Raw genomic sequence first — 27259 nt, forward strand, 5'->3', positions numbered from 1 at the left:
ATAATTGTGCCTATCCAAGAGTTGATTGCCTGATTAATAAAATAATCAGAAGTAAATGCAAAGCATTGTGACATCATTTAAAATTATGCAGTTAGAATTCCAACTCCTCCTATTGTTTTTGCTCCTTAGAGCATAATGTTTTCTGACTGTTCATTTTAACACTATTGTCCTCGGATGACACACAAGTAAGAGACCAATACTGAAAGAACTGCAGTTACTTACATTTTTGTTGCACATTAGTGCTCATATAAGTGAGAATTTGCACTAACTTAAGTTATGCAAAGATTACATAGACTCCATCCAAGCAAGCACATTTGATACGTACATTTGATTTTCTATTGTAACTAGTGACAGTTGTACTTAAAATGTTTAGACTGAATGAATATTTATAATTAGTGACATAGCCTAAACCTATTATACAGTAATATTCTTACTGTCAGAATCATAAAATATGTAGTCCAACTTGAAAATGTGTATAGCTTTGATTGAATGTAAAGTACAATTCAAACTATAAAATATAGTTTTGGCCTTCAACCTACAATTTTAGATTATAGCTAACAATATGCAGTTATAGACTGTCATCAGAAACCATAACAAAATTTAATAAAGATGTATACCTAAGAGTCTCTGAATAGCAAGAAATGCATTTGCTGTTACTGCTAGGATTTTATGCTACACAGAAGTCACAAGCATTAAGTAACATCACTTTCCCCCCATTGTTTTCATTTTCAACTGTTTCCATTTTCACCTGTCATTTACACTTTCACCATTCAGTTCTTCCTCTGCTTGTATGCATACAGTATGTGGTAGCTAGATGCACAGATTAAATTTTCACAAGCCATTTGTAATATCAGCATTAATATGTCAGTGTTTCTTGCAAACTCCTGTTTTATAGATCTATGTAAGAGCACAATTTGAATATGATCCAGCAAAGGATGACCTCATTCCCTGCAAAGAAGCTGGTATCAGATTCAGAGTTGGAGACATTATACAGATCATTAGCAAAGACGATCATAACTGGTGGCAGGGTAAACTGGAGAATTCCAAGAATGGTACTGCAGGTCTTATTCCTTCTCCTGAGCTTCAGGAATGGTATGTTTTCAGTGAAAATATCTTGATTCTTGTTGTACATATCTTCTTTACAATTCTGTATTGTCATACAGCTAGTATTTGTGTGTGGGTTTTCTTACCAACCTCCTAAAATCTGATATATGCTGCAGATCAGATTTTGTGAGCCCTAGTTATGTCTTCTATGCAGGTACAGTTGCAAGAGTTTGCCTGCATGAATACTCAGGATTGCATGAAATACTTTCCTTTTCTTTAGTAAAACCCAAAGCACATTAGATCCCTATCATTTTTTGCTCATTTCCATCCTGGATTGAAAATTACACATTCAGATATGCACGCACATTTTTATTACAAAAAAAGACTAACCAGATGCTCTTATAGGCCCTGATCTTGCAATGCACATTAGCATAACTGTCTTCAGTGGGACTTATACCTTCCATGCACTGTTGGAGCAGAGTTTTAGTTAGTTACTCAAACCAGAGTTCAGAGCTTTCCTTTGCCACATCAGCAACATAATCTCACTAGCATATATAGGACATCTGCCTAATCTTCAGTATCAAGAGATGATAATATCATCAACCACTGCAAGAGATCCCCAAAGCTTTTGATCAGCAGAAGGCAAACTTTGCAATAAACCTTTAAAATGCATCAGAGTGCACCCTTTCAAACAAATACCTCCATGCAGTCCTGTTTATTTAAATAGAGTTGGTAAAAGTTGTAATTAAAGATGGGTGCGTGCATATCTGTTAACAAGGTGAAGCCCTAAATAGGTGAGGTAACATCTTCATCTCTGTTCTTGGTTCTATAGTGTCAGGTAAAAGGACCAGAACAACATAAAGAGCCCCTAAGAAGCCCAGTTCCAGTTGTGGGATCCTTTTCCCAATACTAACACTGAGGCAGATAGGCTGCCTTTCAAGGACCCCATGCAAGCGTTTGCGTAAGGAATAAACTGGACTGTGAAGTTGGTCAAACCTTTCATAGTAAGGACACATGCAATATCGGAAATATTTAGCAGCAGTGAATCCCACAGAACAACTTGAGGACTTTCACTTATTCAGGTTTTGACTGCTGTCTAACTTATCCCAGCAGCCCAGGATCAGAAGAATTCAAAGGTAGCTTAAAAGTATCTTAGCCACCTTATTTTCTTTGGTCTCGGGAGCTCTGTGCTGCACCTCTTCAAACAGTCCTTGTAAATAGAGGACTTCAGTATTTGAATATTTACCTCATTATCTGAATGTTTGAAGTTTTCAAGAAAAGTCAAACTGTACACCTGAAAATTAAAATAGTGTCCTTTTTATAAAGCAGGACATGACATTTTAAAAATGTGTTTATAATAGCAAAATGAATCCATTAGTGAAGAAGAAATCCTATGCACTATGTGGTCTGCAACAACAGCTAATGAATTTTTCCCCTTCTCATGCCAGGCGAGTAGCTTGTATTGCCATGGAGAAGACCAAACAGGAACAGCAAGCCAGCTGCACTTGGTTTGGAAAGAAAAAGAAACAGTACAAAGACAAATACTTGGCAAAGCACAATGCAGGTATGAAAAATGCAAGCTTTTTTAGAACATACTGCTTCACAATATGAGACTTGCTGTTTGCCACGTGGCTGGCATGCCACAAACTTAGTGAGTTCTATAGGAAGAAGTTAAGTAAGATTATAAATATACTGCACTGTTAGGCTAATTCTGTAGCATGTAATGCATACCATCCTCTCTGGTATATACTGTGCATCCCCTACACACAAAAGGACACAATTATGGAAAAGTAATTTAAATTGAAAGTTGGTCAGCAGTGATTTCAGTTATTTTTCATTACGTAGCATTGGCATAAACAATGCACTTTGATTCTAGACCTCGTATGTCGTGAGAAGACATTATCTTATGCAGTAGAACTAGGGGCATCAAATATACAGCCCATGGGTTGAGTCTAGCCCATGGAGCCCTATATCATGTGGCCCAGAATTGGGTCTCAGAGTGGACCCACACATATGTGGGGCATGCTGGATGGGCCTCATGTGCCATATGGAGCTGAGGTGGGTGCACATGAGGCCAGTCTGGGGCACATGCTGCATGCAGTGCCCATGCAGGTCAGTCTGCCAGCTTAATCTGGCTCATGAACCAACTCTGCATCATTCATTCAGCCCATGGGGCCTGGTGAGTTTGACACCCTGCATTAGAAAATGTGGTACCTTATCCAGTAAGATTGAATGCAAACTACCTGCCAGATAAACTCACATACTTTGTCCAAAGGCAATACCACATTGATCAATATCTTTACAAACCATAGAAGCTAATACTGTGTAAGTGTAGTAGTACAGTGTGTCCTACCACTCTACACTGTCTACCATCAGAGGTCTCTGCAGCCACATCATTCTTGTCAATATGTGAACTATTTTTATATAAAATAGTTTGTGTAACTCAAGAAAGGGTGAAGGGGCATTTTCTTGAAGTTTTACAGCTGAAACATACTCTGAAGTTAAACTGGGGGGGTTTGTAGTCAACATACTTGAAGTGTTATTTTTCATCAGTAGCTTGAGTACTGAGGTCTATGTTAAATCTAGAGAGCTGAAAAACTGATAGAGTTTTTAGTAGGTTTTGCAGAAAGGACCAGCTCCAGGAAATGTCTCATTAACTTCAGTAGGACCGAGGTGGAGGCCTTTGTTCTTTATTTGAATTCAGCGCATCATGCTGGGGCTTTTTTTTTCCTTTCTTGGGGGAGAAGGGGATAGAGGAAGAAGGAGGTATTTTAGTGTAATATAGTCAGTATATTTAATTTCCCTGCCTTTTTATTTATGTTGCAAATTGTGATAAGGATACATTGTGATGCTGAGTCAGTAGGGCTGTACAAAGCTTATGTCCCTGATTTGATTCGGTGGAGATTCAGCCCGATTTGGTGGCCAAATCTAATCAGAGAACCCTTGAATCTCTCCAAATCGAATTGGATCCTCCAAATCAATTGGAAGATTCGGACATAGGCACAGCTTTAAATGTTTTTTCTACATACCTCTAGGTAGCAGGGGCTCATGAACGCTGCAATGCCGGGGCGCATGGAGTGTCCCACAGAAGCACGGGGGGCTCCCCAGTGCACTCAGCAGCAGACCCAGAAGTGGACCAGAAGCACTTGCAGTCCACTTCCAGGTCTGCTGTCCCATTTCAGTGACTGGTGTCTCCTGGGTCTGGGGGTACTTCCAGTGCACTTCTGGGTTTGCCGGTGAGCATGTGGAGGGGCCCCCCACACACCTGTGGGATGCTCCATGTGCCCCAGCATCACAGCAATCACAAGCCGCACCTGCTACCTCAAGGTATATAGAAAAATCTTTTAAAGCTGTCTCTCTGTCCAAATCACTGATGCTCCAAATCAGCATCGAATCTTCAGATTCAGCCGAATCAAATTGGGGACAGTGATCAAAATCAACAAATCGAATCATTGTCCCCGATTCAGGCCAAATCCAAATCAAATAGGGCCTGTTTCACACACCCCTATTAATCAGTAAAGCTGTTAGGGTTTTATCAGAATCAAAGGAGACACATACACTCAGTTTCTTATAGTGGAAATGTCTTTCTCATACATTGGCTTACCTGCAACGTTTCCAATTTTTAGTGTCCACAGCAGAGTTGAACATTTCATATTTCAGTATGACATCAATTGTGATGTCTGAAATAGATGACATGCTGCGGATCTAGTCAGTATTACGAAGAGTTACCAGCTGAATTCCAACACCGCTGGCAAAACCTATGGGCGGGGTCACATCCAGAGACCCTTCGTGGCAGCAGAAGCCTCCTTTCTGCTGGCAGAGTTACTCCATCTCTACTGAACAGATTAAACGTCTTTCCCCCAGCAACAAACAAAAAACGTGTAGTCTCCATCATGAGCCTGCTGCCAGGGTCCATTCAGCAGGTGGTGCCTGGCCAGAGTGCACTTTGCACTTTGGCAGCACAGCTGTTGAACAGACCATGCAGAGCCACCAGAAGCTAATGAGTGTGACTATGCTTTTGCAGCTCTGCTGTGCTGGCATACAGGTATGTATAGACGTAGCCTCTAGCTCTCAAGAAGTAGTTAGGATATCAGTAAAAGGTTTTAAATACTGAAAAAGAAAATAACACTATAAATATATATTGAAGTTTCTGTTGTTCCCTGACCCAGTTATGAATGTATTATCCAAGCTTTTTATATAACATTTAAAAAAGAAAAGCCTGAACCAAGTCTGAACCAAGCCTGTTGCTGTGCTACTTAATACACAAGTTTGTGTTCAGCTACAATAGAACACACAGCAGTAGAATATACAGAATTGTTGTTCTGAAGCTCTTGCTGTCCTGTGTGTGAGGCTCGAAGAGGGAGATGAATACAAATTGGGTAATCTTAACCTTGAATTTCCTTTCTTTCTATTGGTTTGAATACTCTTGGTATTTTAACATTTATAAAAATTGAAATAATGCTAGAGCTGCCTTTTTAGCAAACATTACTGACAACAAAGAAAGCCAGACAAAATGAGGAATACAAACAAGACTTTTCCAGTGCCTTGATACAGCATGGATGTTTCAGATGAGCACTGGGCTGTTTTAGCTTGCACAGGGCTAGCCTACATTATGTCTAACTACAGCCAGCACTGTTATTGTACCACCTTCATACAGTTCTACATTTCCCACAAAAAGTTGGAAAATACCAATAAAAAGCCATCCTAATAATACAGGTGAAAGAAATGGTGTTCTTGCTGTCTAGCAGGTATCCCATCTACATCTCCTCCCAAACAAACAAAGAGCTAATCAGACTCTGGGTCTGAATTAGGTTGTATGTTAGAACTGTTATAAAAGTTGAATGTTTTAGACGAATCAAGCAGCTGTTGGCTGTAGGGCATCAAATGATTGGCCGGGGAGGAGGGGACACAACCCACAGCATATATGCTACAAGTGGCAAGGCAGCCTCTGTGTGTGACACATGGCAGATTAGGGAGGAGACAGGCAGCACAGTGGCAAATAAGGCAGGAAACAGAAAGCAGAGTAGCAGATCAGGCAAGGAGCACAGGGTAGAGAGCAGAAAGTAAATCTGCAAAGGAGGCAGGGGAAGGGGATCAGAGTGACACTTGAAGGGTACAGGGCTCATCTGTGAATGTAACTACCCTAAAATATAAGTCTCTTTTGTATATAGATTGATTTCTAGAGGTATCCATGTATAGTCTTACAAAAATGAATTGATCTGTAATACTTTTGAGTAGCAATAAGACAAAGATGTATTATTCAGTTTCCTACCAAAATTAGAGTATGGTGTGGTCACCAGTTAAAAAAAAAAAAAAATCAGGGCCAGATTCTATTTATCTTCTAGGCATCCTATTCCACCCTGCTTAAATCCCTGAAAAAAACATTAACGCAGAAGGTGAGTGGGTCCTCCTCATCCTTGCTGCTTTTTGGGGCTTACTCTTAATGTTGAAATGAAGGTATGATACAAAAGTAGGCATGTTACTAGTTTTTTAGGGACTCAAGCAAGGATAAAATAGGATAGTACTAAGATGTTTAACTGCCAGATAGATACCGAATAAGTAGAATAGGATGTTTAATTTAGGACTTGAATATGAAGGTGAGAAAACCTCACAGCCTTTTCTCACAGGATTTGAGTTTAAAATTGGAGTCAGGCTCCAATGGTACCCTCCAATAAGATGTGCCGTTTTAAAGGTTAAAAATTTAACAAGAACTGCTGGGTTGGTAGGTTGGTTGTTTTGTTTTCCCCTTGTGTCCTGTATCAACATGTTACAAAATTGCTGTTCTCTGAAGACTTCAAAATATCTGCCTTAGAGCTGGAAATAGGTCTTACAAAGACCCAAAACCAATAGATTTGGTTTTGGTCTGAGGAATCCAATTCAAAGTCCACAAGAGAAGTCACGCAACACTGTCAGAAAGTAACATTCGGCTTTCTTTCTAACAAGAGCATCACAGGAAAATTTTAGCAGCATTTTTTTTATTTTAATTATGTCAGGCAATGTTTAACATTTCCCTTGCTACTACTTGATGGGAGGCAATTAGGATGCTATAACATAGTTTGTAAAATAGCCTTGCAATCAGTTAAGTATGTCTGGTTTGCGATGTCTTTTTAGGACAACAGTATAGATTTTCATGTTTTGCCAGAATGCTAGTGGATTGTTTTGGAAGTTAAACTTGATTTATGAAGCCATGTGTACTTAATTCTTACAGCTAAAAAGTTGGTATTTTCTCTTTTCCTGTAAAGATTATTTTTGTCACACTTTGCTCTCTAATCAGCTCAGTCGTAAGCAAACTCCTCAACTAAACATCTTTGAAGTAGCATATCACATCTTTCAAAAGTCAGTTTTAAACCAACCAAAGCCCAAGTTTAACATGAATTCAGTATTTTTCTTCCTTACATTCAGTTACCATTTTCAAGAATATTATAAAGATATGGCACAGTGATATTTACAAACATACTGTCAAGAATTATTTTATAGAAATGTTTTTGCAGAATTATAATATGCATAAATTTACTACTAGAAGACTGCTAGGCTTTTATAAAATGTGTTTATCATTTCTTAATGTGATTTATTTGCCTTGTGTTTAGGATATTGCATGAAAAAGTTTATTTTGTGCATATACTTTTTATTTTACTAATATATTACAAGCCATATCTCAATGACCCCTGTACATTTTTCATGCTGTCTTACTCCCAATGGCCTCTGTGCATGTAAGTAACCTGTCAAGTGACAATGCCTCTTTATTTGCTTCTTACTGTTTCCTTTCAATAACTCCTTTTCTTTATTAGCTAGTAGCATAGAAACATTAGAAGTTCAGTCTCTAAATGTGCCCTCATATTCCTCATATCTTGTGTAAAAAAAAAAAAAAAAAAATCATTTTTCATTTGTGTTTGGAAACCCTGCAGTCATTAGGTTAACCCTGTTTAGACCAAGGCATATCTTCCCTATGCTCCTAGTTTGTGATAAAGACATTTATGTGCACCATTTTTGTTGTTTATTTGTATCTAAAATAATACACTACAACCCAGGAAGAATCAAGGATAGATATTTTTCAGCAGGGGAAGGATTTAATTGGGGATTAGTTTACTAGACTGGCAAAGCTGTTTAGCATATATTGGATCTGAAGCTCTTTCTTTCCAACTTGGAATGAGCTCATTAACTAATTTAATGGTAGAACATTAGACAGATTCCATCTTTGTACATTCGTGGAATGACGCAAAACACTCAGATCCTTCCTCTAAAAGTATATTTCAGTATTTGGAGACAGATTAAGGGAGATCTTTTTTCTTAGTCAAATTCAAAAAGTTTTCAGACAGACTTACATGTTTGCAAAATTAAGGAGTTTTTGAGTTAATATCCAAAATGATGTTTTTTATAATGTGACTAATATGGTGATGTAGGTGTGTATTTTCTTTAAGGTGGAAAGAGTTGCAACTGTGATCTTTTCAATATACCTAAACATTTTCATTTTCAAAATGACCAGCAGATTAAATAAAGTGATAAATAAAGCCATTGGCTTCTTTCTTTCTTTTTTTGTAAGAGCAACCAGAAATATAATTCTGATGACTCTTATTAGAATGGGTCCCTCCTCTTTTGTAAGTGCTGATTGCCACAGTCGTTATTTTTAATTAGTGCTGTTTCTTGCTTTATTTCTTCATTGGATTTCTACTGAAATGCCTGTGACATTGTAAACATTGTATTTTGGGGCTTAAGCAGGAACAGTCTGGTTTTAATGAAGAAAATTAGATTTGACATATACAGTGTATCTTGTCAATTGACAGTAATCTAAATAGGTACCACAGAAAACAGATTTCAGTTAAATTAAGATTTTTTTTTTTTTTAAGAGGGATGGCAGAGAGCTTAAATAATTTTTCCTCCAATATGGTAGAGGTTTTTCAGTGTGCGGCAATGTCATCACTTCTCTGGTACAAATCTTCATTCAACGTCAGAAGCTTTAAAAGCATGTGAATTTAAATAGCATGTGTTTAAAGAGAACTCTACTTACAGTTAACATGGTAGCTGTTTAAGGAGAATTGTTACAAAAAGAGCTAGTCATTTATGCATTTTGCATAATTCTCTAATAAAATATCATTATTAAAAGTAACTTCTACCTGTAGTGTAAATAGACGTTCTCATAATATATTCACGTTGGTCACTGTCTATAAATTTTTTTTAGTACGGCTAGTTTCTTAGGTATGCAACAATGTGAACAGCATGCTCTTTTACTGTTTTTTGTGATCTGCTAAATAGTGCATGAAAGGAACTGCAAACCTTACTGAACCTTTCAGTAGTTTGAATGCAACTTACTACTAAACTGTTTTTACAGACTTAAAAATGAATCTGTAATAAAATGGCTAATTCAAGGATATTTCTGTACTGTCAATTTAATTGCCTTTTTTTATAAAAAGGTACTTTGGATTGCAGATTTAACATTGGTATTAGAAGTAAAATAAATCAGGATAAATTTCTTATCTTATTTAATATACTTTTTCCTCTTATCTCTGTTTGTTCCTTTGTTTTTTAGTGTTTGATCAATTAGATCTTGTCACATATGAAGAAGTAGTAAAACTGCCAGCGTTCAAAAGGAAAACACTAGTCCTACTAGGTAATTCTAAGAACATTCTTAATATTCTAAATATATGAGTATATTTTCAGCTCTCTTCCTGGTGCTAAATTTTAATTTCTTCTTTGTATTGGGAATTTAGGTGCACATGGTGTTGGACGGAGACACATAAAAAATACACTCATCACAAAACATCCAGACAGATTTGCATATCCTATTCCACGTAAGTAGCTATGTTAAATATGGCACAAACTTACAGGTATTACTTTTCTGCAGTAGGAGTAGTATTATCAGTTCATTACTATCCATGTGTAATTGTAGTATGTTAATGCCTAGTATAAGTTAAGGCTGGCTGAATCACAATACTGGTGTGTGCTTTTTTGTGTTGTGCTGACACTAAGAATAAAACATCACTTTCACTTAAAACATTTTTAGGTTATACTCATAACAACTTTATAGAGTTTAATGAAGCATGCTTCTTTTCCCAAACTAGTTGTTATTTTAAAGTGTAGGCTTCAAATCATTTTATCTTTTAAGTATTTAGTTTTACATTCTTGATTTTTGTCAAGTTTAAGGCAGAAAAGGCCCTAAACTTGACAAAAAATGTTTATAATTCCCCAGAAAATAAATATAAGTTGGATTTGCATGAAACCTAATATATCTTATTGAAATGGTTTAAATAGCTTTTCATATAGCCTTACGAACTGTTACATTCGTGAAATAACTTTTACGTTTCCAGAGTTGATTTTGGATTAAATACAATTTGCTGCACTGTTTGCAAGTAAATTTGTTACCCAGGCCTCTGTTTCTCCATCTTATTTGTGTCTGCAGTTTCCTGCTATAGTAATTATAGCACCTATACACATGGCAGATGTCTGTTCCATTGCTTGCTAATTAGCTGCAGCATTTTAATTAATGTGCTGTAGCAGTCTCCACGTCATGTCTGTTCAGCATCCCTGTGCTTCAAAATGGCAGCGGGGCACTTGAACTAAAGCTTGTCGAACAAGCTTTAGTTCAGTTGCCTCCACCGCCATTTTGAAGCTCGGGGATGCTGAATACATGTGATTCTGTGGGCGCTTTAATTAAAGCAGCTCTCAGAGCCTCCAATTAAAGCACCCCTCAACCCCAGAGCACGTGTATAAACACCCTGTATGCCCTGCCACATGAATCACAGAACTCTTTGCAGTATAGTTAACTATTTAAGGGCATGCATTTAGTCCTCAAACTCTGCATTTTGAAATTAGCAGTACAACAGCTTCCACCCATCGGCCCTCCTAAATACCACCCTTTTTGTCAGCCTGAGGTGGCCACAGAAGCCACAAGGCCCCTGTATGATAATGATGGTCATAGTATCTTATAGAAACCTGAATAGCTTTCTACTTCATCAGCCTTTTATTTTAACATTAAGTGTAAATTTGTGTAGCTGTACAATTTTGTTTTGTTTGCTCTTTTTAGAGTTAAAAATAATGCTTAGTGTTACTTCTTAGAAGTTGCCTGCAATGGCAGAGGCAGGAGAACAATAGGAGTTCATGAAGAAGGGTTTCTTACTTTGTTAATGCCATATCACACCATCCCATTCAGAGCATGAAAGTGCTTGGGTTGAACTACATTATTGTTTTCACTCCTAGGGCGTGGAAATACAGGAACCATCTGGCAAGGCTATTCTAATAAAAGAGACCTTAGCTTGGTTCCTGAACCCTAGGGGTGCTCCTCTTTGTAGGATGACGGGGTACCATTTACATAGTGCCAACATTCTTTTCTGTGTCAAAGATGAAGGCATTCCCTGTCAAGGAGTCTTCCAAGACATTTGCAGCTAAGGACTTGCAAAGCTTCTGCTTGGAGGTCGTAGATCCCTACCTTAGGAATCAAGCAGTCAAGACCGCTAAACAGTTGATATACCTGAAGCTTCTTTTTGTATTCCTTGAAATTGCAGACACGACCAGACCTCCAAAGAAAGATGAAGAAAATGGAAAGAATTATTATTTTGTGTCACATGACCAGATGATGCAGGATATATCCAACAATGAGTATTTGGAATATGGCAGCCATGAGGATGCAATGTACGGGACGAAACTGGAAACAATACGGAAGATCCATGAGCAGGGACTAATTGCAATACTTGATGTAGAGCCTCAGGTACTTTTCAGAAACATAAGCATGGAGCTTATGCTTATGGAACATGAGCATAAGCATAGAGCTCTTATCCCAAGACCTCTGAACCTTATTTTATTACATTAAACATTGATTATTTATAATCATGTAATTTAAAGTAGATACTTAATCATACAATCATCTAGGAAGTTTTTAATGTGTGGGATGATTATTCCCAAAACAGAGGGCTATCAGTATATGAAGTCATCTCCTTTTGGACATCTAAGTAAAAGTATGAAGCAGAAAATATCTCACAGTTTAGCTTGTCAAGGGATTGGTATGCTATTAAAATCTATTTAGCACACATTTTAATATATCAAGAGCGTAGGACTTCTTATGCTGTTCATTACACTTAGCTGTCCAGCGCAGAAACAGATTGCACTTACCAGACATAGCATATTAATGTGTTCAGCCATAGATTTCTCCTTGATACATTACACAGGAGGGAGAAGCTTGTTCTTCTTTGTCCAAACTATCCCTACCTCAGATTGATCAGCGCTACCAGAAACATTTTCTGTCTATCACCTGTGTTACAGAATGGTGCTGCCAGCAGCATGGCCAGGTCAGCTCAACTCTGAGCTGTCTCTGTGTGTGATCTGGTAGCTTCTGTGAGTAGAAACAGTCAGAAACAAAATGGATGTAAGCAGTTTGATCATGGTGCTGCCATCTTCATGTAAAATGTTTAAAGGAAAATTTTAACTAATTTTCTTTGGACCACCCTCCCATCCCCCCACCTAGACATGAATTTCAGTTTGCAACCAAGTATCTGTTTTATTATTAGCTGAAAATTGAAAATAAGTTGGATGCCTGCGGTGCCTCCAAGTTAATATTTGAGCAAGTGAGAGGAAATGAATAAAAATGAAGGCTGAAATAATTTGTAGGAACCAATTAAAAATGTGAGCAATTTCACCCAGAAGACAGTGGACCTTGCAGAGTTTTTTCCTGGATTAATTGACTTTTTTTTTTTTTTTAAACCGGCCACCACTGTGATCTGCAGGGGCTCATCCCCATATAAGTAAAACTAACGGAGACCACAATGGTACTGTATTTACTTGAATAGAAGACTAGGATTTTTTCCCCCAGTTAGCATGGGAGAAAAAAGCCTCTAGTTTTATCATTGCATACAAGGAAACCTCATTAAATGCATTGCCTATCATTAAACTGCTGCCAAAAGCAGTATATGTTTAGTAATAGAGATCACCTAGGAAGTTGATTAAAATGTAGCCAACACTGAGCATGACTGTAAAACAAGTAGCCTACCTTCAGTAAATATACTAATGGGAACCTACCACAAGGATAGGCTAGTGCAGCCTGTCTGAATAAGATATAGGTAGTGCCCATTCAGCTCAGTCACCTTCACATCAATTCTTTTTGAAGTCATGGTGAGCCACTACATTGAATCATAGAATCCTAGAAAATTAGGATTGGAAGGGACCTCAAGAGATCATCTAGTGCAACGCTGCTCAAAGCAGGACCATCCCCAGGCCTGTCATTCCAGACAAGGCTTTGTCTACCCGGGTCTTAAAAACCTTCAAGGATGGAGATTCCACAACCTCTCTGGGTAGCCTGTTTCAGTCCTCTACTACCCTCCTAGTGAGAACGTTTTTTCTAATATCTAACCTAAGCTTTGCTTGCTGCAACTTGAGACCATTGGTCCTTGTTCTGTCATCTGCCACCACTGAGAACAGTCTAGCTTCATCCTCTTTGTAACCCCCCTTCAGGTAATTGAAGGCTGCTGTTAAATCCCCTCAGTCTTCTCTCCTCCAGACTAAATACGCCCAGTCTCTCAGTCTCTCCTCCCAGCTTCCTAACCATTTTCGTTGCCTTCCACTGGACCTCCAGCTTGTCCACATGCTTTCTGTAGCAGGGAGCCCAAAACTGGACACAGTATTCTAGGTGTTGCCTCACTGGAAGAATCACTTCCCTCACTGTGCTGTCAGTGCTACTAATACCGCCCAGTGTGCTTTTAGCCTTCTTGGCAACAAGAGTATACTGTTGGCTTAATCTTCAGTTTATTGTCCACTGTAATCCTTGGTCCTTTTCTGCAGAGCTGCAGCTTAGCCAGTCTGTCCCAGCCTGTACCAGTGCATGAATTGTTCTGTCCTGAGTACAAGACTTTGCCCTTGCACTTCTTGAACCTCATGATGTTTCTTTTGGTCCAATCCTTCAATTTGTTAGGGTCTGTCTGAATCCTAGCCCTAACTTCTAACATAGTAATATGTGTACATACAAATTACAATAGCTGTGTTTATATCTAGATCAGTGTTTTCAACTTTGCCTCTCTCTTCCATGTGCTGAGGGAGAGCAGGAACTGACCGTAAGGAAGGGAGGAAGGGGATGCAAGAGAAAGAAGTTGGGTGGGGGGTGGGGGGAAGAATGACACATAGAGAGCAAAGGAGCTTCCTGACCCCCTCACAGATTTGTTTTCCCTGCTGTAGTAGTGGGAGGGGGACAAATTCAAGGCAAACCTCTAACAGTTAGATTCTATAACTGGAATATTATAACAAATGTATAATTTTTCCTTATATAGAATCTAATTATTGGGGCATCATCTTATATTTGAGTAAATACAGCATATTTGCATTACACTGGCAGTTATATTGTCACGTTACTACTTCTCCATGGCTGAATTCATTAGACCAGAGAGTCTGTTGTGGACGTTGCAGCTGTTAGACTTCCAGTTTCATTACAGTGGAGACTTGCATAACAAGAATAAGCCATCAAATGGCATTGTGTAACAGGGTTCATCTAATTCATTGCAGTCATAGTAGTACCTCTCTGAAAAATACATTTAAAAATCACAACTCTACCAGCATTTTAAATTCATAACAGTATTTACAGTCTGTTCTATTTTAGTAGTTCAAATGCAAACTAGTATGATAAACCATGATAAAATGGTGTAAGAGTATGCTATATGCGAGCATGGCTATATTATGCATACCAGTAGTGGGATTTACAGAAGGCATTTGAATTTATTTGAAAATATGTCCTTGACTTTTTAACTGTAGTTTCCATAAATGTAAGGTTTTGTATGATCATATTTTCAGTAAACCTGTGTATACATATTTTTCTGCTGTACTCCTTCCCCTAAACACTTGCTTAGCAATCTCTTTCCATAGCAAGCCTTGTAGGGCCAGCCTGTCCATGAGCTCAGTCTTAGTTGTTGCAATGCTTCCCTATTCCACCTCCAGACATTCTGTGTGCTGTGAGGTTTCCTGCCCCTCACAGAGGGGATTTACCTCATTTCTTTTGAGAAGACTTGCATAAGTGATGGTTTCTGAGGGTGGAATTCAAGCACCAGAGAGGAACATCCGTTTCGGCTTGGGATAGAATGGATTTTTTTTAAAAGGACCTTGTGGGTGGAAAGGACGGATAAGAGTATGGGTTGCTCCTTTTTATTCCACATACACAGGCAGTTGAGATCAGATAGGTTGTTTGCTTGCTGCTCCAGGTTCCAGTCTGGACTGGGCATCTATGAAACTGGCTCACACCTCTTATTCCTGTTTGAGACAGATTGCTTGTGACTGTTTGCTTTCCATTTACCCTTTTGCAAAAATGCACCATGTGGGTTTTACAGCTGAGCCACTAGCCGTGCTTTATCAAACTATGTTTAGTGAGTACCCTCAGGTCGTCCTGGAAGCTTTGAAGTTTTCACATTAGAACTTTTTTTGTGCCAGCAAGTAATAAAAATATGTTTATCTCCAGGTTGAACAATATCTCAGCCAGAATTTTTTGCTATGATTTTCCATTCAGCATTATGAAGCACAGTTTATATTTTGTCCTGCCTATAACATCATAGCAAAAGCTTTCCTGGCTAATATAAATTGTTTAGTCTAACACATTTTTATTCTATTTTTTACGGGAAATATCCCCATGTTAAAATATTGATGTTTTCATATATTCCAACATATATTTATCGTTAAATAAATTTGATGATAAATCTGCAATTAGGACCACCCCCCTTTTCCCCATCTCTTTGCAAAGCATTATGGGTATACATTGAACAACCCACTTTAATTTGTAAAGTGTATTTGTTATATTTTAAAACTTACTTGGCGTCTTGTTAATTCTTCTACTTCTGTGTTGAAATGCATGCCATCTGAATCAATTTGTTCCTCTTCTAAAGTATTCAGTGTTTTTCATGTAGGCACTGAAGGTCCTGAGAACTGCGGAGTTTGCTCCTTTTGTTGTTTTTATTGCTGCACCTACAATTACCCCAGGCATTAATGAGGTAAGGCATGTTGCAATTAATTGTTTTTACTGGGAGAGACAAAGTGGTGATTCTGATTTATGAATAAGATTGACATTTTAACTGATCCACTGGCTGTTATAGTGCAGTCAGAGAACTGTGACAGTTTAGACAGGCATGAGCTTACTCCTTAACAGCTGCTCGTTCTAAATATATTTCAACTTTGTGCGTTGAAACACAGTATTTCATACTATTCATATTTCTTCAGATGGCAAGTTTAACATTAACTGATACATAGATCATTATGTTCCTTTTGTAAGTCCTTTTAAAATCCACTGATTGGCTTTGTTCCCTCCCTGCCCATATGGATCCCTGCCTAAAAGAATCATCATCAAAGTCCTTGCTATGACTATTGAACCAACTAACTGATCACCTATCTTTGGATCTCCAAATACTTAATCATGCCAACTGGTTCACTCTTCTCAAGTAAAAGGAATTTGCTACGACAGGTATGTCTACGCAGCAACACAAAGATGCGAGTGTGGCATGGACAGACATATATCTGTACTAGTTTTACTCTAGCTAGCTCAGGTAACAATGAAGATGCAATATGGGCAATCATGTAGGCCAGTAACCTGAATAAGTAGCCAGGGTCCTGGCAGGCTTGTACTCTGATTGCTAGCTTGTGCTGAAGCCTATGCCATTGTATCTTCAGTTACCCATTCTAGCTAGATCAAAGCAAGCCTGTGTACGCCTGCCTGCACAGCAGTCACATCTTCATTGTGCTGGGTAGACAGCCTCAAAATTTCATCTTTGGAAATATACCTCCCCAAAATACCATAGAATCTGGTTTATTAAATCCAAATAACATAATGGTGCTCAGAATTGTAAACAAACCCTGAATTAGCAAATATCCTGTTGTGAGGTTATGTTACATGTCTATGCAGGACCACATCATGATTTTTTCCTGAAAGTTAAGTAAACTGTCATTAATTCAAAGAGAGTTACATGAGTAAAGACCTTTAGATTTGTACAAAAGCATTTTACCTGCTCCTTCATTTTCTGTGTTTTCCTTTACTAGTAAGTTATTTAATTACATTAGTATTTTCCTATTACCCAGTTCCTCTTCCTTCTTGATTCTTCAGGAAAGGCATAATTCTAGGTTTGCAACAACAATCTGTTTTTATATAAATTTCTGTGTCATGGTTATACAGTTATGACCTCACTACAGAATAGTACAGAAATATAGAAGATGGGCCAGAAAAGATATATGCCCATTGTTTAAACAAAATACCTTAAAAAATATGGAGAAGACAAGAAAATTATGAAAATCAAATAAAAGACAGATGGCTTTGTGTACTAAAATTCCCAAATAAAAAAATGAAGATATTTCAGGACATTCTGTTTTTAACTGTGTTAAAGTAAGGTAGAAATCATTCTCGGGTTGCTGATGTTGTTATTTACTGTAAATGCATAGATGGTTATATAATCTTGGGCACATATTAAAATTCTGCATCTTTATCTTGTGTAGTGCACAGCAAATAAGTAGTGCTGTTTAAAAAGTAAAAGCTGAAGAGGGTCAGCATCATTTCTGGATCGTATTATGCAACTGTTATGGTACCTGTAGCCAGTGCTATTGTATAACTTAGTGTACCTTCTCCAAGAGCCACTGGAAGATCTTCATTACTAATTTTTACCTAAACAGATGACTTTGCCTTTGGGACCTAAGTGTTTGCAGAATTACCTAATTCCTTCAGTGTCTTACTCCATATCTCTCACTTTTGGTGAGGAATCCCACTTTAACTCCCAGCTGAGCTTCCTTGGCCCAGTCACACTGATATACTTCTGTGTTAGTTTCCTTTTAATCTTGCACAAATTTGTGTTGTACTGAGATATGATGTGGGGATGTGGCTGTATTCTTTGGAAATGGGATATTTTATGCATCCATTTATTAAGAGGAAAAATGTAGAAGGAGTTAATAAATAAATTATAGGTTTGAAATACGTCGTGTCATCATTATACTCCTGTACTATGTCCTCTGTATTTCGTAGGTGCTGTAGTAACACACATGATACGTACCAACACTGTTTATGGCCGTAATTCTGTAACTGACTCTGTTTGGGCACAAGGATTTACACAGGCAGACCCAACTACAGTCAGAGCCAGGCTTTAGTGTTTTCAGTACTTTAATTAAAACTCCCACCCTGAGTGAACCAACAAAATTTACTTTAAAAAATGAATAGCAGCAGTTGTCAATAATACAATCCAGAATCCTGCTCTTCACCATTTATTATGCTGCATGAAAAGGAAAAAGAATGGAAAACTATGCAAGTGATTGTATTACATGTTTTTTCAGGCTGAGGGACAGCACACAAGGTTTCAATGTACATGTTTCATATTTCTCGTTCTTTTTTTGTTCACAAAAGCCTCATTTGTATAAAGAACATCCCTTTCTGTTACCTTTGTTAACCATGGCTGTGTTTTATTCTGTAAACACCTCTGTAAGCGATTGTCCTTTTTCCTTATGTTTTTTTCTTGAATTATCATCTTTGCTTTTCTTTTCATTTTCCTGCAATCATACTAATCTTACCTAGCTGCCAAAATGGTGCAGAAAATTGCCCGTAAGTACCTACTAAGAACTGATAAGATACAGTCCTGAGTATTTAATAGATATAGACTGTAGATATTTTTGTTTCCTGTTCAACATTATTTCCAATATTCGAATAAATAACATAATAAGGACCTCAGACATCTGTACTAAAGCTCACTAAAATATAAGGATTCTTTATCAGCAGGAAGGTAAACATTTAGCTTAATCTCAGAAACATATACGCCTATCTAGTATTGTTGGGGTAAAGACCAAAAAAAGCCAAACTCCTAAGGGTGAAAGAAACCTGGTATTTTACTGGGAAAAGAGGAGTCCTATAAACCAAGACAGCAGTCCCTCTTTGGTGTATTCTCTCTCCACATCACAGTGAGCAGGATGAGAAGTTTTAGAACAGCAAGCCAAATGCTAAGCATACATCCAGGGTCTACCCTGGTAGTTCCTGCATAGGGCCTACTTAAATGCCTGGTATGTTAGAGTCAAGGGAGGCAAGTCATATCGTGCATCATCCAAGTGCTACGTTAGTAAAAGTTGACCTGCAGCTTAAATTCACTATGTGTCTGTCTTTACCGACCTGGCAAAGATTTTTTGGGTGATATCTTTTATTGGACCTAAGGAATATCTTGCATTTGAAAGCTTGTCAAAGTCTTCCAGCCATTCCGTTGGTCCAGTAAGAGATACCACCCAAAAATCCCTGCCTCTCTCCTAATTCCTGGATCATCATGGCTACAGCATCACTGTAGTAATACCATTCGCTCGCTGCATCCTGATTAATGTTTTAGAATCAAGAAAATTAGGTTTGGAAGGGACCTCAGGAGGTCATCTAGTCTAACCCCTTGTTCAAAGCAGGACCATCCCCAACTAGATCATCCCAGCCAGAGCTTTGTCTGCCTGGGTCTTAAAAACCTCCAAGGATGGAGATTCCACCACCTCTCTGGATAATCTGTTCCAATGTTTTACTGCCCTCCTAGTGAGAAAATTCTTCCTAATATCTAACCTAAATTTCCCTTGCGGTAACTTGAGACCATTGCTCCTTGTTGTGTCGTCTGCCACCACTGAGAACAGTTTAGCTCCATCCTCTTTGGAATCCCCTTCAGGTAGTTGAAGACTGCTATTAAATCCCCTCTCAGTCTTCTCTTCTCAAGACTAAATAAGCCCAGTTCCCTCAGCCTCTCCTCAGAAGTCATGTTCTCCAGGCCCCTAGCCATTTTAATTTCCCTCCAGTGGACTGTCTCCAGTTTGTCCACATCCTTTCTGTAGTGGGGAACACAAAACTGGACACAGGACTCCAGATGTGGCCTCATCAGTGCCAAATAGAGGGGAAGAATCACTTCCTTCAGTCTGCTGGCAACACTCCTACTTATACAGCCCAGTATTATTGCCTGACACAATTGAAGATACAGATTGAGGGTGTTTCAAGTGTCCTTACTTTATTTTCTGTAACCAACAACAAATATTCAAGCTAACCTTCCAGCGTAAACAGTAATAGGGTGTGAGCTTCGGAGCCCCTTTATGACCCTTAAATGCCAGTTAACTGCTTATTCACCTTTACTAGAAATATCTAACTAAATCTGTGATCAAGTAGGATCAGATATATCTGTTGCATTCTGATATTCAATATATTTGAAAAGACATAATTTTGTGCATGCAAATTTATATGCAAATAGTCATTTTATTGCATATTCAGATGAGCAGTCAGCTCAAATCAAAAAACATTCATCTGACTTCTCCCCTCCAAGCTTTGAAGTTTGGACCCCACTTCTGAACTCTGCAGCTTTAGCCTATCAATAACTTGGGAATCTTACTCCTATCAGTAAGAGTATGGAGTAAAAAAAAAAATAATAATTTCCATCAGGCCAAGTAGCTTAGTGTACATTTTCCAAAGTGCTGCCTTGCTTTGATGTATATAAAATATATGACCAAAGGACTAAGACATCAGATATACATTTTATCATCTAATAAATATATTAGAATCACCTTCTTTGGACTTTGCAAAATCTAGAAAATCCATATAGAGGTATAGATTTAGAAACTCTTTATCTTGTTTTCTGCTTCACCTGTTGTTTTAAGAGGAAATGACTGCAGATTTTGCAGCAGTTCCCATAACTTCCAGGGTAAAGTTGATAAGGCAGAAAACCAACTAGCCCTTTCAATCACAGCACAACTTTATAAGGTGAATGCTTATTTTAAATATACAGCATCACATGCAACATCTTTTAATAACATTACATTAAAAGGTATCTTTTAATGAGATCTTACACATAGGTGATGTTTTACTTTGTGGTCTAATTTCTACAGAAGAGTTCAGATCCTTTGGTATAGATCAGTGTGGCTCTATTGTAGCGCACAGAGCTCTTGCCAATTTGCTTTAGCTAGGGATTTGGTCTCTGGGCAATGTGCTATTTAAAATGCTTCAGTCGCACATTTATCACAGTTTGTAGTCTCTGTTCATCAATATTTGACTTCAGAATAGAGTAAAAAAGCCTGTATGCATCATTGTTTCCCACAGAAGACTGCAGTATGTGTCCACATACAGTATTGTATGTGAGGAGTACTTGGATGACTTTGTTTGGATGCAGTTGTCAGCAGTAGAGAGAGAGTCTTCTGTTGACCCTCTTAAGGACCACACAGTTTGAAATGTTTCCGAGTATCAGCAGCCTCTTTAAAGATACAGGACTGTACTTCAGGAAGTAGGTGGTTTTATTGCACAGGGAAACAAAACTGCTTCAACAACTTCCACTTCAGGGGCCTCAAAGGCTGTGGCTTCCTGATCTTACTTTGTCACGGCACTTTCAAATATATAGGCACTTCAGGAAAGGGCCCTCCAAGGGGATAAGGAAGATCAATTGTTGTTCTCTGAATAACTACTAGTGAAAAAGGCTGCTAAACACTGCTCAGTAACACTGAAGCTCTATGCTGCAGTAATTAGAACGTTAGAAAACTGAGCCTTGGAGAACTGAACTACTGGAATAAAACCAGTTAGCACTAATGACACAGCATGCCTACACCAGCCATGTTGTACCTGGTATAGCTTTGCCCTATCTTCCCTCTCCTCCTGTCATGTTGTATGCACCCCAGCTTTATTTACACTGCCTTCTGGACACCTTACCCATGATTCCTAGAATATCCTTGTGGAATATTTCAAATGATCATGGGAAGAGCATTCAGACTCCTAGGAATCATTCTCATCACTGACTCTAGATCTGCTGTGGCATAAGCCTCCGGCAACTAGGGCTGTGCAAAGCTTTGGTTTCTGATTCGATTTGGCAGAGATTTGGCTCTATTCAGTGGCCGAATCTCCAAATCAAATCAGAGGACCCTTTAATCTCTCCAAATTGAATCAGAACCCTCCAAATCAATTCAGAGAGATTTGGAAAGCTTCGGTGATTCAGACAGACACAGCTTTAAACATTTTTTCTACATACCTCTAGGTAGCAGGTGGCTTGTGAATGCTGCAATGCTGGGGCGCATGGAGTGTCCCACAGGAGTGCAGGGGATCCCCAACACTCTTGGCAGCTGACCCAGATGTGGACCAGAAGCACCCAGCTCGGTGACTGGTGCCTCCTGGGTCTGGGAGGGGCACCCGGGGTCACCCCATGGTCAATCGCCCTGTTTGTGGAGCACGGGGGGGCCCCCCAGCGCGCTCCCCAGTGGACCCGGAAGTGGACTGGAAGTACTTCCAGTCTACATCGGGGTTCATCGCCAAGCACATGGAGGGCCCCCCACACTTCTGTGGGATGTTCCATATGCCCCAGCATCACTGCATTCACAAACCATGCTGGTACCTTGAGGTATATAAAAAAAACATTTAAAGCTGTGTCTATGTCCGAATCACTAATTCTCCAAATCAGCATTGAATCTTCAGATTCGGATTCGGCCGAATCGAATCACTGTCCCTGATTTGGGCCGAATCTGAATCGAATAGGGCCCGCTTCACATACCCCTACCAGCAGCCCTATTCACATGGCAACCAAGTTCTAGCCAAGGAAGACCAGTGAGTAAACAGAGCTAGTCTTGGAGGGACATGGCTTGGCCACCCACACACTGTAATAATTCCACATGCCTTGTATAATAGATTGGTCTTAAATTAAGTCATACTCTTTTAAGACACCCCCTAGAAGACATTGGAGGTTGGTGAATCTGTGGAATAACTATCCTTCCTGGCCTTGGATTGCATCATTAGAGTTTAGAATTAGAACATAACCATGTGACGCATCAGAGACGCCATGAAATACTAGATGAGGGATGTACCAAAAGAGAAATTGGACTCTAATGCTGAGTAAGAACTTCCTTAAAATGCCAACAGTGAGTATTTTTTTAGAGAAGGAAGTAAAATCTGAAGACTGATGCTGAGTGCTAGATGTTATAGAAACTATCTGAGGACAGCTGATACTTGACAATGTAGCTTGTTCTTTCACACTATCTGGATGTAGTCCAAACAGTTTGTATTTGCATACTTAGTATGTTTTCATTCACAGGTTGGATTTCTTTCTGTGTCTGTTCTGCTTCTTACTCTTTCTTTTTCTTTAAAACTTTATCTTCTGTCTCCATCTGTTTAACCCTTCTAACACACTAGATAAGCATCCTGTTGTGTCTTGATTAACCCTTGTTTTGCGTGATTGTGATTTTGTGTAAGTTACAATTTCTTCCCCGTAGCTTATTGGAAACTTGACCTTACACAAGGTGTACAAGGCATTCATGAATCTTTAGGCTGGGATCTGATTTATATCTCTCATTTTCTTTTCTGATTACGCAGGATGAATCTCTTCAACGCCTGCAAAAGGAATCTGAAATCTTGCAGAGAACATATGCACACTACTTTGATCTAACAATTATCAACAATGAAATTGATGAAACAATCAGGCATCTGGAGGAAGCCATTGAGCTTGTTTGTACAGCATCACAGTGGGTTCCAGTCTCCTGGGTCTATTAGGCCTTTTGCCAGATAACTGAAGAATTTTATCATTACTGGGAACCACCTCATACATGGAAAAACCTCTTCGTTACTGACCTTGTGTCAACAGGTCTTGGCCCCTAGAGACTACCTAGATGTAGTGTGACCTAAATTTATAATTATTGTCATGTCCTAATAGATAGGAGAAAAAAAATTAAACACTAATTTAAAGAGACAGTATCTTTTTTTAATCAGTTCTCCTAAACTTTAATAAAATGTATCTTTAAATATATGTATTATTCAATCCTTTGAAATGTTATATTTTTGGAAATCATAGCTTTTTATTTCAAAGGCCCCTAAAAACTGCACAAAATAGATGCTGCTTTCTATAATCTATTTTAATAATAATAATGAAATGATTCTGTTACCTTAACGTGGGGGTGGAACACTACATTTTTTTAGAGTCTGATTTTCTGAATTGGAATACCTTGCTTTTCTTTATTTATTTTAAATAATTAGTCTAGTAGTTATGAAAAAAATCAAATTTTAAAGGCCTTTCTTTGCTTTTTTTTTTTTTTTTTTTTTTTGGATAGTATTTTTGAGTACTTTTTGTTTGACACCCAGATCCTGTGATACTGTCTCTTTGAAGAATTCTGTAAACCTTTTAGAGATTTGAAACTGGGTCTTGACTCTTAATGCATGTGGGCAGTCGCAAGCGTTCATGCCGTTGGTGTATCTGTGTTGAAAAAAAACCTGTAATCTACAGCAAAGTACATTCCGCTCATGGGATAACATACCCAAGGGGATAAAATAAACTATTATTCTGACTAAGTTGTAAACCTATGCACATCCCTTGCATTTTGGGCAACTTTATAAAAAAAGAAAACTGATTTTTATTAATAATAATCATGTAGTGAAATGTGTTTGTAATTTTGTCTCAATTTAATTTGTTGTAAGGTGGGAGGGGGAAATTACTGGTTTCACCATTTCAGATCTGTGTTGTCTGAGAGTATTAACGTTTTAATTAAGTTTAAACAAAGAAATTTCAATTTTTAATATGTATGTAATTGTTTAAAAAATGCACACATTTTAAGAGAAAATACTGTGCAATGAAGAAACCAGTTTAGGCATTGCGATAAACTGACTATTCCAAAAGACTCATCTACAACAGCCCTGTAAATTCCTTAAAAATGGTAACTGACTCTATAGTCTGACCAATTTTTTTTATTTTAAATATACTTCCTTTTATGTGTTCAACAACTGAATGCCTTTGGGTCCTTCATTTCATCACAGTTTTCTTCAAATAGTTTTTAAAAGAATTAATTGAGTATTAGATTCTAAGAAACCTTTTCTCAGCCTGCCTAAGTTTTTTGGAAGCCTGGGCTTCTAATGTGTTCCTGGGGCTTTGCTAAACCAGTAAGTATCACAAGCACAATTTGGCCAGTTTCTGAATCAGGCCAGTGCCAAGAAAGCAAACTCAGCCATCTGTTCATTTCAGGGTCCAATGGTTTCTGTTTCCTTTTCTTATGTCCTTTAGCACAACTGGTTTACATTTCTTCTTAATGCATGTGAGAGAAATTGAACATATTCTCATCCCGGTTTGTGACATCACAATGTGCCTGGTCATAGCTGTCCCAAGTATGATGTTCCTCAGTGTGATTTCTCTTAAAAATTCGGGTACCTGTTTTATTGCATAATGCCAACTTTCAGTTTTTGTATTATAACATGCTCTTAAAAGGTTTATCCTAAAAACTGTGATTGACCTTCAGACTGTTTCAGTTGCCTGGGACTATTGTATATGATGCAGGTTTGTTCTCACTGTAAAACTTATTGAGAGAAAAACCATAAAGTGCAGAGGTTGTTTTACTGCCCGGCATTCTCTACAGACCAAGTGGATTCTGCTTTCCATTCTGATAAAGTCCTTACGGAGCAACAAGGCATCTCAATAGGTACGTCTTTATGGCAACATGCCGTGCCATATAGAGATAACAGAGCCAGCTCTGAACAGACTTGCAGTGGTACCAGAAGCAGTAGAGCCATGTTGGCATAACACTTGTGCTGGACTATTTGGTCCTGCTGAGAAGCAGACACTTAATTGCCCAAGTGGGCCTCTGTACATCTACCCTGCATCTGATACTCAAACTACCTGACAGTAGCTCAGGAATATCAGCACAGCACTGCATCGTGTCACATGGATATACTTCGGGATCCTCTCCACTTCCAATGCAGCCAGTTCAGCCTGGCTGTTCTATGAAGCAGCTCACAGAAAGGTATCTGTGAGTTACCATCAGTAGTGCAGACAGAACCTTGTCCCAGGGCTTTACCAATTACAGGATCCATCACACTATTAATTAGAATCATGTTATGACTGCTTTCCAAAACAAACATCTTGTAATCAAGTCCTTGATTTTATTGTATTTGTAGTGTGCAAACATTGTTTAGAATTTACTAACAAATAGCTACTTACTGGACCACCTACTATCTAGTCCTAACATAGAGAGTCATAAAAGGCTCACTCCTAATCTGCCTGTTTTTCCAGCACAAGCATGAGCAGAGCTAATGGAATCCAACAATGAAGAACGTCTGTCCTTAGAAACTTCCTCTCCAGTAAGCAAAGGAAGTCTGCATCTCAGACTTCAGTGACATGTTCTTTATTGTAAGTGTTAATAAAATTAAACAGGTAGTTGTAAGATAACTTTTACAGTACTGGGGACATAATCCAGCAGAAAAAAAGGTTTGACTTTGCAATACTTTCTGTCTATGAATTGCTTAGAGACTGTACAACCATCCTTCTAAAGAAAAAGTCTTCTAAGCCCACATGGCTATTACTACCTGATGCAGACATTAATCAGTGATTTAGTGTAATTAGCAGGACTTCAAGAAAAGGAAAGTAATACTTTCAGATGGTGCTACATAGTGATGTCTTTATCTCCAAAAACTTATTTGAAATCTGTTTCATGACAATATTTGTATATCCAAAACCAGTCTGATTGTGAAGTTGTTTAAAAACACAAAACAGAGTATTTTAGGCCCATTGCTTTACAGTTTAGCCAGGTTGACTGTTCTTTCTGTGAACAAGTCAATACATTTCCTACAGCACTGTGTAGTGTAGATGTTGCTTTAAGAAATTCCTGGTCAGATCCTGACCCTGCTTTCCCCCTCTACCACCACGACCATCAGCTCCATTTTTAGTACTCAAGAGCAGAAAGCTGCCTTTATTTTGACCATCTAGAGATTTCTCTAATATGGGAAAGACTCCAGCAAGACTATTTGGAAATCTCTGCTAGAGGATGGCCGCTGAAGACTGTAGCAATTTTGCATAATTAAAGTAATCCTTTATGGCCTGAATCCAAAGAGGCCCTGGACTTGTGGAGACTTAGAATTCTGTGTTTGGCCTTAAATTGAAATTGGTTTTACACTGGGGCTCTTAGCTTCCCTCAGTTTGTAATTCAAATTTCATTGTACCGCCATGCTGCATCTTCCATCTGCCTATACCTGGCAAATGTAAAGATGTTAAATTGGTTCAGAAAGTGTGCCATAACGTTGGCTTCTATTTCCGTAATAGTAGACTAAGATACTTAATATCCCAGAGGGATAGGATTATTGAGTTGTAGCAGTAGCTAGTTAGCCTGCATCCCCATGAGCGGGAACCTGCGGTTTGCAGCATCTCAGAGCCTTTCGAGGTGCCACAAAACACTTGTGATTCTGTTTGCTGTCCTGTATATGCGCAGCATGGTGGCAAAATTAAATACTGGGAAATCCCAGTATCTAAAAGACCCACAGCAGAAAAAAACAGGGTGGTGTACATGTCTC

At 38.4% G+C, this 27259-nt stretch overlaps 1 protein-coding gene across 17 annotated transcripts in view; it reads left to right on the forward strand.

Annotated features, from left to right (window-relative positions):
* The window catches only part of CASK (calcium/calmodulin dependent serine protein kinase), a 419258-nt gene extending 394551 nt beyond the window's left edge, over positions 1-24707 (forward strand). For all 17 annotated transcript variants that reach the window (XM_019487242.2, XM_019487243.2, XM_019487245.2 and 14 more), the window contains 7 exons: positions 896-1092; positions 2493-2608; positions 9569-9649; positions 9750-9830; positions 11541-11743; positions 15906-15989; positions 23309-24707. In XM_019487242.2, coding sequence (XP_019342787.1) covers positions 896-1092; positions 2493-2608; positions 9569-9649; positions 9750-9830; positions 11541-11743; positions 15906-15989; positions 23309-23485 — 939 coding nt within the window. In that variant the 3' untranslated portion in view covers positions 23486-24707. The remainder of the gene's footprint in view (positions 1-895; positions 1093-2492; positions 2609-9568; positions 9650-9749; positions 9831-11540; positions 11744-15905; positions 15990-23308) is intronic.
* The last annotated feature ends 2552 nt before the right edge of the window (positions 24708-27259 follow it).

The sequence above is a fragment of the Alligator mississippiensis genome, chromosome 1 (assembly GCF_030867095.1).
Source record: "Alligator mississippiensis isolate rAllMis1 chromosome 1, rAllMis1, whole genome shotgun sequence".
NCBI lineage: Eukaryota > Metazoa > Chordata > Crocodylia > Alligatoridae > Alligator > Alligator mississippiensis.